Below are 16,350 nucleotides of genomic sequence, written 5' to 3'. Positions count from 1 at the left end.
CGGACAATTTTTATTTTGACCTCAAGACAAGAAAGGTACGAGTTTGCTCTTCTACAGAGAAGACATTAGCAATTGAATGAAAAAATATGTATAAGTAAATATCTACCGCCGTGAATCATTTTTGAAAGTGGATGGTATTGTTTTCTTAGCAGTGAAAAGCGAGTCCCGATATATCAACGGCGCCAGAATGCGAGTTAAAATTGTTGGCAAAATGTTTCGAATGGTTCATTTTGTTGCTTATTTTCAACGACTTATTTTCGAGTTACAGAATAAAACGAAACGAATTTATTTGGATTTAGTTGTGTCCCTTTTGGATTCATTTAGCTTACTTATAAGCAATCAGACAGATTTTTGCTTTTCGACTCGTTCATTTTGTGTTTCCACTCACCTTTTAGTACTGCTAGTTTCTGAAAATGTTTTCTCTACTTATTTAAAAAAATAATACGCATTTTTACGTTCAAAAAATTTGTGATTGGCTTGTTGGCTGCAATTAAGCGATGTGTGTGCCTATATTTTGTATGCAAATAGTGCTGTCGGTGCCCATGGCGAACAGCTCACTTCACTTAAACATTTACTTACTTCAACATTTACTTTTGTATACGAAAGCAAAAGCCATACAAATGTTAACACGCGAATATCAACCCAGTCAAAAGTTATATATATATTTATATGTATTTAAATGTAATATTTATGCTACTCGAACATACGGGGAATTTCCACAGATATGCCAACATTTTAATACCTTCATCACTACTTGGTACACAATTTTTCCACTACCATGCAATATTTATGCATGTATATATCACTTTAAATAATATATGGTAGCTTAAATATAAATATGCATATGCACTTAACACATACATATATACCCTAGGGTGGGTCGATTTGTATGGAATCGACAAATCGTTCCTGGCAGATGCGGATTCTACATGGAATTCTAAAAAAAAAGTTCATTAGAGCTAACTCTAAGATCGGTTTCGAGCCAAGCAAATTTTGAAAGAAACTATATTTAACTAGTACGAAAATTACGAAAAAGTTATGGCACCTTCTACTCCTACTCTAGCGCTTAATGTAATGCTAAATGTGGTATCTATAGACATCGCAGGCTGAATTGCCGCTGCAATCTCACATATATGCACTAAAGCATCCTCAAAAACTTTGAGTTCATCCCCTCGTCGACGGATCAGTGCGTGCCTTCGCTTAGTCCAAGCGGAACTTTCTCCACCCATATTCCATCAAGGGAGGAGTGGTATCAAATTCAGGCTACCGGATCACTGCAGTGTGTTCCAAGCAGAGGTGGTCGCAATTAAAGAAGCAGCTGACTGGCTACTTACTTGCGTAATAACTGTTAAGAAGGTAAAGATTTACTCCGATAGCAAAGCGGCAATTAGGGCCCTAGGCTCTATTATGGTGCATTCGAAACTGGCCAGGGAATGCCTGGTCTCTCTCTCGATTGCATCAGAATTCTTCGATATAAAGATAATTTGGGTACCTGGTCACAGTGGTATTGCTGGAAACTGCGAAGCCGATGAGCTGGCGAGACAAGGGACCGGTGAGGCGGTGTGCCCGCGAAAGGAGAGGATCGGGATCCCCTTGACAGCCTGCGCTCTTCTCTTGGAAGGATGGGCTTTGCACCAACTCAGCGAGCGCTGGGTAAGTACACGAACGTGTAAGGTCGCGAAGTCCTTCTGGCCATGTTTGGATACGAGGCGTTCGAGGGATACTCTGAGGATGACAAAATCTCATCTCTCAAATTTCGTGGGCATCTTCACTTGGCACTGCCCGTGGGGTACATATGTCCTTTTTTCCTTCATCTCTTTTTCCCCTCTTGCAATGGTGTCACAAAGGATGAACCAAACTTCTTTCGCACACTCTCTGGGCAACCATCACTACCTAACCTAACCTATGGCATCTCTTGTTGACAATTGAGAGGATATAAACTCAAAATAATTGTAGATACTTTTTTTATTGAAAAAAAATTATGGTTAGAAAAAAATTTTGAAAATAAATTTTTCAAGTAAAGTAAAATTTAATTCGTTTTTGTTTTTTTGCTTTTAAGTTTTAGTTTGATGTACGTATAAAAGATATATATTAATATACATACCGCTACTTTTTCTATTATAATAAAAACTATTTCAAAAGACGCACCTACATACATTTTGTTTTAAAATAAAACATGTAAAAATTTATATTATATCAGGTCTTTCTAATTTTAATCAAAATATGGCTCATAACCAGATTTAAGGTGTTGACTCATTTGGACGATTATTTTCTCCAAAAAAATCACAAATTTTGCTGCAATATGTTGTTCTTAAGGACCGATAATTTGCATCGTAAGTTTAAATCATTTTAATGCGTTGCCTATAGTGTAAAATTTTACATTTGTCTACTTGACAAAGAGAAGAAGAATTCACCACTGGCATCTAGGCGTCACTTTTGAAAGATCCTTTATTAAAAAATTACATATAATTTGCTTTGTAGCGCCATCATTGGGCTCTTGAAATAATCACTAGATGTCAAAACTAAATTCTTCGCACCAATAAATCCCCAAGTGTACAAGTTTGTTCGGAAAAAAATAGCATTCATAATACTTTGGTCAATATTAATCTCCATATTAACTTCGTATTAACGATTTGCCTTCTTCTTCTTTTAAAATTTAGGTGGCTCGAAATTGCTCTCAAGCCAACTTTGCTCTTGTCAACTTTCTCTTCGAATTTTATGTAGACTCTGAATCTGCGAAAAATGAAAAAAAATGTGAAAAAAAACATTTACGCACCCTAATAAGCTCTCAAACAAAACTTCCTGCCAACCTCATATAGCATACGCTAGCACCTGCACTCATATTCGCTCACGGCGTGTCCCTGTTTGCATATTTACTATACTAAAAAAGATTTCATACAATTTGAGTGGCCTGCCTGCCTGATGATGGTTGAAGTAAACTCTGCAGCACACTGAGTAGGCACACAAAGCACCTAGTATGTTTTTATTTGCACTTACACTTTTTTTTGCCTATGAAGCTGGTCAAAGTTCGTAAATGAATAATTGGCCCGACACTGGTCTGTTAGCTGCCTGCCTTAGCTGGCTTGCTGACTTGCCGGTTAGCTGACCAGCTGGCACCAACATAAACCACTTGATTGTACAACCTTGATCACCCCCAACCTTATTGCACGTATGAGCTCGTTCTTTTTTCTGTTTGTTGTTTTGTTTTCATTATGCACTGTAACTGTACTTGAACACTATTTGCTTGTATTTTTTGTTTTTACTATAAAGCAAACACTGCGCGAAAGTTATTTTTTGCATTTTTGGCGCTCTCGTATTACTTTGTTTCGTTTTAGCTATTTGTTTTTGTTGTTTTGTGCTAGCCCAACTCTTTCAACTCTGTTTTTCATTTCTATTTTTCTCCCGTAGCTTCTGCGCCTGTGATGGAGAAACCGCATTGGATGGCAAGGACACGACTATTTGGTGCCGAGCAGTAGATGCACCAAATCCCAATATCACATGGATTTACAACGGTAAGTCGACGCGAAAGCTGAGCGTACGAGTATGTATCTGTGCACATACACATTTGTATGGAGATATGTGTGCATAAAAGCTGCACTTATCGCCAAACAGGCTTACAACAAACACACACACTTACACGGGAGTACCATAGCATTTAAGTTAATAATTCGGAAAAAGCCCCACAAAATATTTACATACCTATATAAATGTATGTATGCACTTACGTTCTTGTGTGTGTGCCATGTACATATGTATATGAAAGTTTTATGTTATTTCGTCTATTGAAGTGAAGTGGCGAAAGTTTTTGGACGTTTTTGGCTAACATTAGAAGTACAGCCACTCAGACGTTCATTAGACGATATTTTTCATCTTTACATGAATGAGCAAAGTTTTGGTGGGTTACATATCATGTGGTAAGCGTTTGTACAATATTTATGAGTTATTAGAGGGAACATTGTATGCGAAAATTTATTTAATTTTTTTGAAACAGAAATGGAACTATTTTCTTTTTCAAAAACACACATACACATTTTCGTAATTTACATTTACAAAAATAAATAGCAGGCATTGCATTACAAGCAGAGGGGCAACACTGCTTTATGAAGTAGCAACGATACCACAGAATTTTATCGAACAAAGACCCATTAGAGCTCCCAGTGACTTAGCAAAGCATTGAATGCAGCCGAAGCAAAGCAGACATTTCGACGAAGCAGGATAAAATAAACAGTACTCGTACTACCTATAAGTTCCTTTGCCTCCCAACAATCACGCTTAGCCCTTTTTGGCGCTTCTTCAGCCTTCCTAATGTATGTACTCGTATATTCAAATATCTACGTATCTATGTTAACGTTCAGAGGCTCGATTTTATATAAATAAAGGAGTTGAATTGTTTCAATACTTATCTGGACAAGACTGGATTATCTAGTAACCAAATGTGTAGTCGCAAATGAAAACGCAGTCGATTGTGGCCTCTTAGATAGCCAGTGCCCAATTAATTCGCTCAATTCAATGAAAAATGCCATATTTTTAGCGATATTTTGGCGATACAAACAATTACAGTGATTTTCATATTTCGATTAATCTTCATAGTGCGATTAATCTGTGCTCACCAACACACTCGCAAAGCCGACCTCTGTTTGATAATACATTGCATATAAATATGTGGGCTCTCGGGCAAAACCACTTAAATCGACTTAGCACTTTCTATCTATCAAGCATTAAATCGCTGGAGTTGCATGATACACAAAGTAATGCTCACATCTTTAGTTTCAGAATCCTTGTTAATTAAATGTAAATTAAAGTATATTAAAAAAAATGTTCTATGCAACTTCGAAATCAATTAATCCAGAAGCACAAAGCTACCAAATGGCGTACATCTCTAACACTCATACGCCCCATCGCACAAAACCCAGGACTATTAAGGGGGTAGTATGGTTAATTCGGTGTAAAACAAGCATATTTTTCGAAATTTTTTTTGTCGACACAGTTGATTTATTCAAAATTTTAAAATTACTTCATTATAAAGTCATATTTAGAGAATATTGTGTGAAATTTTCATTGATTTTTATGAAGAAATGAGTTGGTGGCAGCGAATCTTCGCGGACGTCTCATAAAAAAGTTTTATTGCAGTGTCCCTCAGAACTCATTACTGGATCAACTAAAATCAAAAAACCAAATTGATTTCATCAGCTAATAAAGTTTCGCAGGTAACAACGTCGAATTTTTTTTTTTTTTTTTTTTTTTAATTTTTTAAAGCGCTTTGAAGTCAAAACACCGATTTTCCATAAAAAAAACTTGAAAAATTTGTTGTTTTAAAATATGACAAAATTTAAAAAAAAAAAAAACTCGACGTCATTACCTCGTGAATAAAGTAAAGAAACAAAAAAACCAAATTTGAAAAGAATCGGTGCAGTAGATATGAATCTACAGTGGACACCGACCGTAAAAAAGGCAAGTGTGAGAAAAACGCGTTTAAAGATTTGTGGAGATTTTTACAGCGTGAAATCCGGTTGGAGAGGTAGATACTTAATCCTTTGTGTCTTTGTCAATTTTACTCTAATGCACTTCAAACTTTCACACAATAATCTTAAGATGTTATAAAATAATTTAAAAAAAAAAAATGAAAAAAAAAATACCATACTACCCCCTTAAACAATCGCAGTTTGAAATGTTACTCATACGCCATAGGATATCAATTACATTATATAATATTTAAATATACCGAATTTTAATAGGCGGACGCCGTAGCTGAATGGGTTGGTGCATGACTATCATTCCGAATTCAGAGAGAACGTAAGTTCGAATCTCGGTGCAAGACCAAAATTAAGAAAAAGTTATTTTGTAATAGCGGTGGCCCCTCGGCAGGCAATGGCACACCTCCGAGTGTATTTCTGTTATGAAAAATCTTCTCATAAAAAATATCTGCCGTTCGGAGTCAGCTTGAAACTGTAGGTCCCTTAATTTGTTGAGCAACATCAAGGCACACGCCACAAACAGGAGGAAGAGCTCGACCAGCACCCAAAACAGGCCTTACGCGCCAATTATATCAAAAGGGTGGTTAAGTTTCAAGGGCCGGTGTTGATTTTGAATAAAATACAATTGTTTTTAGAAATTATTGTCACTTCTCCTTATTATGATAATGCTGGTATGGTTCAATTACGTGTGGAACAAAATATTGGTCAAATGGCCGCCGCAGCTTCGGCTGCACACCTCCATCCTATGGTCTAAATTTTCGATGACGCTGAGGAATAATTGAGGTTCTGTGCCGAATTATCTCAGCCTTCAGCTCTTGAATTGTTGCTGGCTTATCGAGCGTACAAGCGGTCTTTCAAATAACCCCAAAGAAAGAAGTCCAACGGTGTCAAATCACATGATCTTGGGGGCCATTTGACATCGCCGCGACGTGAGATTATTCGGCCATCAAATTTTTCGCGCAAAAGAGCCATTGTTTCGTTAGCTGTGTGACAAGTGGCACCGCCCTGTTGAAACCACATATCGTCCACATCCACATCTTCCAATTCGGGCCATAAAAAGTTCGTTATCATCTTACGATAGCGAACACTATTCACAGTAACTGCCTGACCGGCCTCATTTTGGAAAAAATACGGTCCAATGATGCCGCCGGCCCATAAACCGCACCAAACAGTCACTCTTTGTGGGTGCATTGTTTTTTCGGCAATCACTCTTGGATTGTCATTCGCCCAAATGCTGCAATTCTGCTTATTGACGAATCCACTGAGGTGAAAATGTGCCTCATTACTGAAGATGATTTTCTTCGAAAATTGGTCATTCACTGTTGCCATTTCCTGCCACCATTCTGACCATTTACGATGCTTGAAATGGTCAAGAGGCTTTAGTTGTTGAGTCAATTTCACCTTGTAAGCGTGTAAATGCAAGTCTTTATGCCTAATTTTCGTCAACGACGAGCGTGAGAGGTGCAATTTTTGGGCACGACGACGAGTTGAGGTGGACGGCTCTTCTTCAACCTCACTATCGCGAACAGCAGTAATATTTTCGGCAGTACGAGCATGCACTGGTGTTTTCACATCCCCTACCGACCCGGTTTGCTCAAACTTTTGTACTATTTTTCCGATTGTATGCACATTTGGACTATTAAATTGACCGAACAAATCACGAAGTGCTTGATATGCATTTTGATTTGAACGCCCGTTTTTATAATAAGCCTGAATAACTTTAACGCGTTGCTCGATTGTGCATCTTTCTATGGTTCAAATTGAGTTAGTCTGAAATTGAAAAATGTCAAATGAAATGCAGATAAAAACTTGACGTTCACGGTTCACATTCAACATCGGCCCTTGAAATTTAACCATTCTTTATATATTCGCATTCTCAAAGAACTCAATATTTACGAAAGCTAGCAGGAAATGAAAAATTGTTTTAAGAAATTTTAATTTAATTTAATTAATTAATTTTATTTTTAATTTATTTTAAAATTTAAATTAGTTTTTTATAAAATGAAGTATTTGGAAAAGGTATTTTAAAAAGCTTTGTCTATTAATTAAGTTATTTTGTAATTTAAATTATTTTTTTTATAAAATGAAAAATTTTAAAAAGTTATTTTCAGAAGTTTCGTCTATTTATTTATTTATCTTTTAATTTAACTTAGTTTTTTTATAAAACGAAAAATTGTAAATATTTATTTATTTATCTTTACTATAAATTATAATTTTGTTGTTCTTAAAACGAAACATTTTAAAAAACTATTTTGAAAAGTTTTGTCTATATATGTTTATCTTTTAACTTAAGTTAGTTTTTTATGAAATAATAAATTTTAATAAGTTATTTAAGTTATTTAATTCAATAATTGTTTTATAAGACGAAAAATTTTAAAAAAGTTATTGTATCTTATTTTTAAGTTGTCTATTTATTGATTTATCGTTAAGTTTAAATTATTTTTTTATAAAATGAAAAATTGTAAAAAGTCATTTTGGGAAGTGTTGTTTATTTATCTTTTAATTTAAGTTAGTTTTTTATGAAGTAAGAAATTTTAAAAAGTTATTTAGAGAATTCGTTTCTATTTATTTTAATATTTACTTATTTATATTTCAATTTCAATTATTCTTTTATAAAAATATGGCTCATTTCATAATAAAGATCATATTAAAGATAAAACTTGTCGAATTTTCGTTAAAATTTCTAAATTTTTGATCAGAATTACTGTCACTGTTTGCGGAGAAAGGCACAATAACCAACCGTTACGTCAGAAGACTTTGAATGACATTATTTATTAAATGTGTACAATTAATTCAAGTGCTTCGCATGCGATAATTGGTAGGAAAGCATATTATTAAATCATATTTGACATACGGCAGAACCGACCCCTAAACCGCAACAAAAAAAAAACAAAAACATTTTAAAACTCACGCATCTGCTATTTAGCTAATAGAATGATGAGCGGACGCGGCTATTTTGAGAAAGTTGGAAAATAAGGCGCATCCTAATGTATACCCCTATCGTAGCGAAGTGTGAAAATAATCTTTAAAACAATAAATTAAATTATCACTTTTTTGTACTTTCAAATATTCACTCAAATGGCCTCTGGAAACCTCAAAAATAATAAATGAAAACGAAAAAGTGTGCCAGTGCAACTTTTTCATTGCGCCACATTTACGATTAAATTTTAGAGCGCCACAAAGCAAAAGTGTGTGATGAAATCACATTTTTTCTGCTGGACCATTTTTAGAATATTATGAAAATTGCACCGCAATTATAAGTGCTTAATGCTATAATATTTATAAATATTTAATAACAAAATTAGCCAATAAAAAGTTATTTAAATGTGCACGCTTCAATATTGTATGTCTACTAATACTAATGAAATATTTGTTTTTGTTCTCTTTTTCTAATTTTGTGTGTTCCCTTGCGACTAACTACCAACCAACCAACCAACCAACCAACCAACCAACCAACCAACCAACACAACCAACAACATCAATAATGCCGCTAACAACAACTGCTACAATCACAACCAAAATGTGGCAATGTGTATTTTAAAATGCTAAAATTTGCTGCTGAAATCCTTTTTACCACATAACCACCGCATTAATTTCACGAATACCAAACAAAAAACACAACAACACAACCGAAACCGCAATAACACCAACAATTGGCTGTACATCAAAACGTATATTGGTTGCACTACTTCCCACCTGCTGTCCGTGCCCGGCTTGGCTGCCTGCCTCACTCTCTGACTGTTGTATACTTGTCCTGTTCGATGCTGACACAACTGCGGGACTTGTGCGTTTTTATGCTTGTTATGCTTTGCCAAAATGATAACAACTACAAAATTATCGCACACACTATAATTGCAATATCCTTCCACCTGTGCAACGCCAACATCCTCGCCCGTCCAACATCCGTTTTATCCGCACTTTGAATAGTTAATGCGCTCGTGAGATTGTGATTATGATCATGACTGTCTCTGTGTCCGCCTTCGCTGACTGCCGTTTAATTGGTTTTTTGATACATACACGCGTATGGTTTGGTTCGCAAAAATGCTTGTACCATTTTAACTACGCTAACAATAACAATGCACTGCGTACTGTGCACTATTCTGTAAATGCATCATTTGGTTTTGCTGCCGCCTCCAACAAACGCTCATCATCCGCATCATTATTTTGCCTCCTTTGTGAATATTATCTGTACACATGGCTGTGATTTGCATCAATATAAACAACAATAACAACAACAGAAACACAACTTGTTGAAATATCCAGTCGTATACAAATTCTCGAATCGGGTGATTTATTAATGTCGAATGTACGTGAAACGGACGCTGGCCTTTATACGTGCGTGCGTTCGAATGAGGCGGGCACCGTCAATGGCGAGGCATATCTAAGCGTTTTGGGTAAGTATGCGGCATGTAGAGGCAGCGGCAACAATTAAATGCGCTAACCTCAACAAAATTTATCACTGTGTTTTGTATGTATTACGATTGCGTTTGCACTTGCGTATGAAATAGTTTGCCAATATCAACTTACTGCCTGCATTTGGTCCTGTTCCTGCTGCACACCTAACAAACTCCCTACCTGATTGCGCTGCTCTTGGTTCTAAATAAACATTTTTGCGAACATTACTTTGTGAATGAGAAAACCAAGCAAATTGTTTTAGTTGTCATAACTACTAATTCCGGCGGCCTTAATTAGCGATTTTAACACGGTATGGGCTTGATAACTTTTTTTTGTTTGTTTGTTGAAAATGAAAAAAAAAGTGTTTAATCCGAATCAGAAACTGTGTCACTAAGCTATATTTAAATAGCAACTTTTTGACGTTTAGATTTGATTTTAAATTTAGGAATAATAGGCAAATGTACAGTATCTCTGTATATACATAAATTAGACTGTCGAAGTAAACCATATCAATATATGCAAAATTGTATGCAATTTGGACTATGGTAACCATGTCGACTTGTAGTGGAAATTTTGAAAGCAAGCTCGTGTTTTATTGTTTTACTTATTTTGCTTCTGCATAAGACAGTATTAGTACACTCCCTTCAGTATTAGGGCTGAATGCTTAGTTAATCTGTGTTTTTGGTTTTTCACCTCGTGGTCAGGAGTTTTTCTAATAGACCATAAATTATAATACGTATCACTCGTTTACTACAATAAAATCATGATGGAAGAAGAAATTAGATAAGTACGCAGAAATGGCCACCAGTTCTTCTTTTATGCTGTGTAAAAAAAGCATGGCGATATCTATTAAGGAGACAAGTAAATTGACAACTTTGCAGCCGTTTTTCTCGACATTTCGGTTTTTTTAGTTATGACCCTAAGAATTACCGATATACAGTTTCTCAAGAATATCTTTGCATAGTCAAGAAAAATTTAAAGCTTTAGCTTTGAGATTCGAGTTGAAAGCATCTGTAGGCAGACCAAAAAAAGTGACGCAGCGAATTGAACGTAAAATTATTAAAACTATTTATAATAGCCCGCAAAGCAGTACAAGAGGATTAGCTCTTCAAGTGGAAAAAGGCTACGGGTCAAGAGTTTCTCATGAAACTGTTCGAAAAGTGTTGCAAAAACACAAATATTCTTCAAGAATGGTTAGGAAAAAACCCCTGATATCAGCACAAAAGTTGATAAAATATTGCGATTTGGCAACGAGCACATATCCATTCCCACAGAGTACTGGGATGACTTTATTTTCTCAGATGAGACGAAAATGATGCTCTACTACCATGATAGACCCCAGAGAGTTTAGCGTAAGCCTCTCGCAGCACTAAAAAACAAAAATATTATCCCTACCGTAAAGATTGGAAAACTGTCAGTAATGGTTTGGGGTTGTATATCAACAATGGAAGTGAGTGAAATCAAAATTTTGGACGAAATAATGACCAAGGAAGTATATCTTGATATTTTAAAAAACGAATTGACTTCTAGTATTAGAAAACTCGGCTTTGTTGACCCGGAAAATTCGAACAAATTTAAATACAATACAAATACTATCAAGATAATGATCCCAAACATAAATCTTATTTATGCAGGCCCTGGTTACTCTACAACTGCACCAAAGTTATTGATACTCCCGCCCAAAGTGCCGACATTAACCCGATCAAAAAATGGTGGGTTCATTTAAAAAGAAAAGTAGGAAAAAGATCGCCAACTAATAAATCTGATTCATCAGAGAAGAGTGGAGGAAAATACCATTGGAATATGATATTCCGAAACTAATTTAATCAATGCGAAGTCGTCTTCAAACGGTAATTGATGCCCAAGCAGGACATACAAAATATTATCACCAAAAGACTGCATTTTTTGTTGAAAAATTTTAAATTTTTTCTTTACTATGCAAAGATATTTTTGATAGATATGTATGTATATTTAAAAAGGTTCGCATAAAGTAAATATATAGGCATAAATTAGAAGAAGAATTCGAAAACTTTCAATTTCAATTATCCTTTTGGAAAATATCAAGAATGTGCTTTACAAAATTATCATTCAAGAGTTTTGATTTTCAATGTATTTCGAATAGATCGGAGCATATCAAAGAATACAAATTCCAATACTTGATTTAGGCTAGCAAATTTCTCCTAGTATTGTTAATACCGGTGTAGCCAAATGGGTTGGTGCGTGACTAACATTCGGAGTTCTCAGAACGTAAGTTCGAATCTCCGTAAATCAATAAAATGAAGAAAAAGTTTTCTCTAATAGCGGTCACCCCTCGGCAGGCAATGAAAGAGCTCCTCACAAAAAACTATTTTCGGTTCGAAGTCGGCCTAAAACTGTTGGTCACTCCATTTATTCGACAATTTCATGCGCACACCTCAAATAGGAGTAGAAGCTCGGCCAAACATCTAACAGCGCCAATTATTATTATTATTTTTTTATTATGAAAATAATAAATTAAATAATAGTATTTCAAATAATAACAAAGTTTGAATCTTGCAATAACCATAAGTAAAAAGAAGGAAAATAAAAGTCTTATAACAAAATGGGGTTATCCCTTTAAGGCCCAGTACAAATTATTATGAGCTAAGCTCATAAAAAAGGAGTACTCCCTGCTTTTTAGGGCCGCTGATTATATGGTCCAGCATTCGAAGTGTAACCAATTAAAACGCCCATAAATTTAGTTTAGAAACCTACTTTTATTCAATTCAAAGTAAAAAATGTGTGAAAATAATACAAAATTAAGAATCAATTTACTTTTGCTCGATATGACCACCTTTTGACTTGACTATGACCTTGAGACGGTCCAGAAACGAATCGCAAGCTGTCCGAATGTGACTTGCAGATCTACTCGTGGACAATGGTTTTTTCAGCGCTTCGAGACTGGTGAATATTTAAGTTCGGACTTTGCCCTACAAAAAAGCCCAATGAGAATAATCCATCGGACTTGCGTCTGGTGAATTTGAGAGCCATTGTGTGGACGTTATGAAGTTCGGAACGTGGTTTTTTAACCATTCTTGGTTCACTCGATCTTTGTGAGACGATGCCAAGTCCTGTTGAAAAGTCCATGGTCTGCCGCCAAAACGTTTGTCCGTCCACGGCTTCAAGGCAACCTTCAGAATACTTTCCCGATAAACATTCACCATAACGCCAGGCTCGATGAAACTGATTGGAGAGTACCCATCTGCGGTTACAGCTGCCCAAACCATTACGTGTGGCGGGTGCTACCTCTTGGTTAGCAAACGATGACTCAAATTTTCGTATGAACGTTCGGTCAAATAAACTCTATCGTTTCGGATTGCTCAATTTAAAAAATTGAAAAAGAGATCAGAAAACTCGATCAAACATCCAACAAAGGATCTAAACGCTAATTTTATTAGCTTGAGGAAAATAAAACTCATAATGGTTGTGTAATATGTTTGAGCAAATTGTTTCATAGTCGATGTTTACCTCCTAAGAGATGCTACGACTACTAACACGTCGGGCAGCTTTGACTATTTCCATGATTTTATTGACATTTTCGACGTTATCGGCATTTTCTTTAACATCAAAAATGCCGAATCGACGAAACCAAAACTGCACGTAATTAGTTGTTACAGCATCGGCACCTAAACGCCATTCACAATTCCAGCGGTCTGGCTTGCATTTTCGCTTTCATCAAAGAAAAGCTGTAAATGCACTGAATTTTATCTTTGCTGACTTTCATTGTTAACACCCTGTAACTCGCTACTGAGTGAACTGAACAAACAGCAAACGAAGAATTTTAGTGTCAGATGTCGCCTTAAGAGCGAGTATAAACTTTAAATTGTTTAATCGTTACATTACGAGATATCAATCGCTACAACCATCTACCGGGGCAATAATGGATTTCCTTTTTTGTCCGAAGTAATATATATCAGCGCCTTTTATGTCTGCGTTTGAGAAAAGTTGCGGTAAAACCCTCAGAAAACCATTATTCATGATAATTAAAAAATAAAGATCGAATTTCATAGCGCAGTTCTAGGGTCTTAAATTTAGACAGTTGATGAACTATTTGCAGTTGAATAAATTTAGCTCGAAGACTTCTAGGGTCTTAGCAAGTTCCAGCATTTCTTTAACTTAACTGCTGCTCTATTTTTTGAAACACTATTTTTATTTTAATGGTAATCGATTTTTCATTAATATAAAGCTACAGCACTTTTTGCTGCAGCCATCAACCAAATTCTAAATGGCATAAATCGCTTTCAAAACCATCTGTCAGCCAGGCGGCAAATCAAATTTGCACAAACTCTATTCAACTTTCATAATTTCATGCCGCTGGCAAAATACTTTCACATGCAAACAGCTTGCATTGGTATTGCAAAAGCGCAAATGAAACAAACATGCTTCACCTCATCGCCAGAAAAATGTATGTCTCTGCCATCAGTAAAGCAACTCCAACACCTACACCAAAATCTTTGCACTTGCAACGGTAGTTTGCAAATACATTCAACTGCATATATGTAGATATGTATGTATGCTTATACAGGCTGGGCCATAAACCGTTTGCTTTTTGAACCACCTATTTTTTTGAGAATGGTAACACAAATGACATGTCAAATGTGTTCATAATTTACTTAAAGGTTCGACATTTACGAAATGGGACGCTATACGCTTGAACAAAATTGGGAAATATTAAAAACCTATTTCCAAAATGGTGAGTCTTCTTCTTCTTTTCTGATTTTCACATCGGTGGCTACGTAAATAAGCAGCGGCGTCATCGGGCCATTTTTTTTCGAAAGCGAGGAGCCGCGGTTACAGTAAATGGCGAGCGTTACCGTGGCATGCTCAACGAGTTGTTTCCAAAAATTGAAGAGGATGACCGTTAGACTATTTTTTGTGGAGAGCCGTTAAGGACAAATGCTATGCGAACCATCCAGAGACGATTGATGCTTTAAAACACGAAATCGAAGTTGCCATTCATGAAATTGGAGCCCAAACAATCGAAAATGTGCTTAAAAATTGGGTTGATCGAATGGCCTACTGTAAAGCCAGTCGTAGCAGTCATTTGAACAATATTATTTTTCATTCATAAATGACAATGTTCAATCTTCTAAATAAAAAAAAAAGTTTGAAAAAATATTGATTAGCTTTTTTGTTATAGCCGATTCGAAAAGCAAATTTTACATGGCCCACCCTATACTATTAAACCCTATTTCCCTAAAAGCATTGAAAATCGGATAGTTCACGTATCACATTGCCACGAAATAAATAAAGCATACGAGGGGTGTTAAAAAAATAAGTTGAATTTTCAAATTTTGCGGGCTTCGCACATTCGATTTTCGACTACTACTTATTTTTTTTTTGTTGGTACACTCGTCTCGAAGTTATGTTCACGGTTTTAGCAATATGGCATGTTTAGTTTGTTTGTCAGAGGCATAAATAAGACAAGAGTTTTGCTATATTTATTACAGATATAAATTCAAATATTTTGTTTTCCTGTTGACCTCAAAATTACGCCTGTTTTTGGTCGAGAAAAATCAAATTTATTTGGCAATCATAAATACTTTTTTTAGAGCTAAGTGTCACTGGTTCCTTTTACAATTTCTCTTTACTTATATTTTTAATTTTTATTTTATTTTTTTTTACTCTAGTGCGCCTTCCGAACAGCAACCGCTGTGTAACTCTATGAATGCAGGCGGCGTCCGACGTAGATTATTTTTAAACTATGGAAAAATGGATGTGGAAAGCGATGATAGTTTGGAGGAGGGGTAAAATTCACCAATTGTTTATATGGAAACTGAAAGGAACTCGAATCTAGCCATGATTTTAATTCACTAGAAGCACACCAATTTGGTGGCAGTAAATTTCTCTAGAGGAAAATCAATCTACGGATAGTTAAGTTATTTGAGAAAAAAAGCGACAGCAATAAAAAATTGTTGAAAATGTATATCAAAATGTAAATTCTAGAATGTACTTGTACAAATGTATTTATCAAATCTTGCAACCATTGATGTACTTATCAAATCTGAAAATAAAAGACAGTTTTTCGTTGGCAATCGATCCACGCGTTTCATTTAAAAAAAAAATATTACAAGAACAAACAACTCTGCCCTCAGCAGACAAATCGACACGTAAGTAAGCAAACATCAGATAGAAAAGAGTGAAACAGAGAAGGTAAAAGAGGACAACAACATAAAAAAAAACGGTAAAAATAAAACGCAGCTGAAACAATGCATAGAAAGGAACAAACAACAACGAGGAGACTAACTCGAATACTTAAACACCAAATACTGCTCCCAATATGAGCAACAGAGCGCCACAAATGCAAGCACCAAGACTTACGTGCACCATCACCACCAGATGTTATTTCCAGCGACGCGAAGTTTAAATTAGGAATGGCGTTCATGTTAGCCGTTTTGCTCCAAAGCTGTTGTGCGAAAATCACATTCCTGACAACGGCAGCAGCAATTACACAAATTCCAAG

At 35.6% G+C, this 16,350-nt stretch overlaps 1 protein-coding gene across 1 annotated transcript in view; it reads left to right on the top strand.

Annotated features, from left to right (window-relative positions):
* LOC128857553 (protein sidekick-like) overlaps window positions 1–15,926 on the top strand; it is a 125,770-nt gene extending 109,844 nt beyond the window's left edge. The window contains exons 7-9 of the mRNA XM_054093305.1: window positions 3,409–3,512; window positions 9,402–9,868; window positions 15,518–15,926. Coding sequence (XP_053949280.1) covers window positions 3,409–3,476 — 68 coding nt within the window. The 3' untranslated portion in view covers window positions 3,477–3,512; window positions 9,402–9,868; window positions 15,518–15,926. The remainder of the gene's footprint in view (window positions 1–3,408; window positions 3,513–9,401; window positions 9,869–15,517) is intronic.
* Window positions 15,927–16,350: the final 424 nt, after the last annotated feature.

Source organism: Anastrepha ludens, chromosome 3 (genome assembly GCF_028408465.1).
Source record: "Anastrepha ludens isolate Willacy chromosome 3, idAnaLude1.1, whole genome shotgun sequence".
NCBI lineage: Eukaryota > Metazoa > Arthropoda > Insecta > Diptera > Tephritidae > Anastrepha > Anastrepha ludens.
Note: the sequence above shows the minus strand (reverse complement) of the source record. Positions and strands in the feature narration are given on the sequence as shown.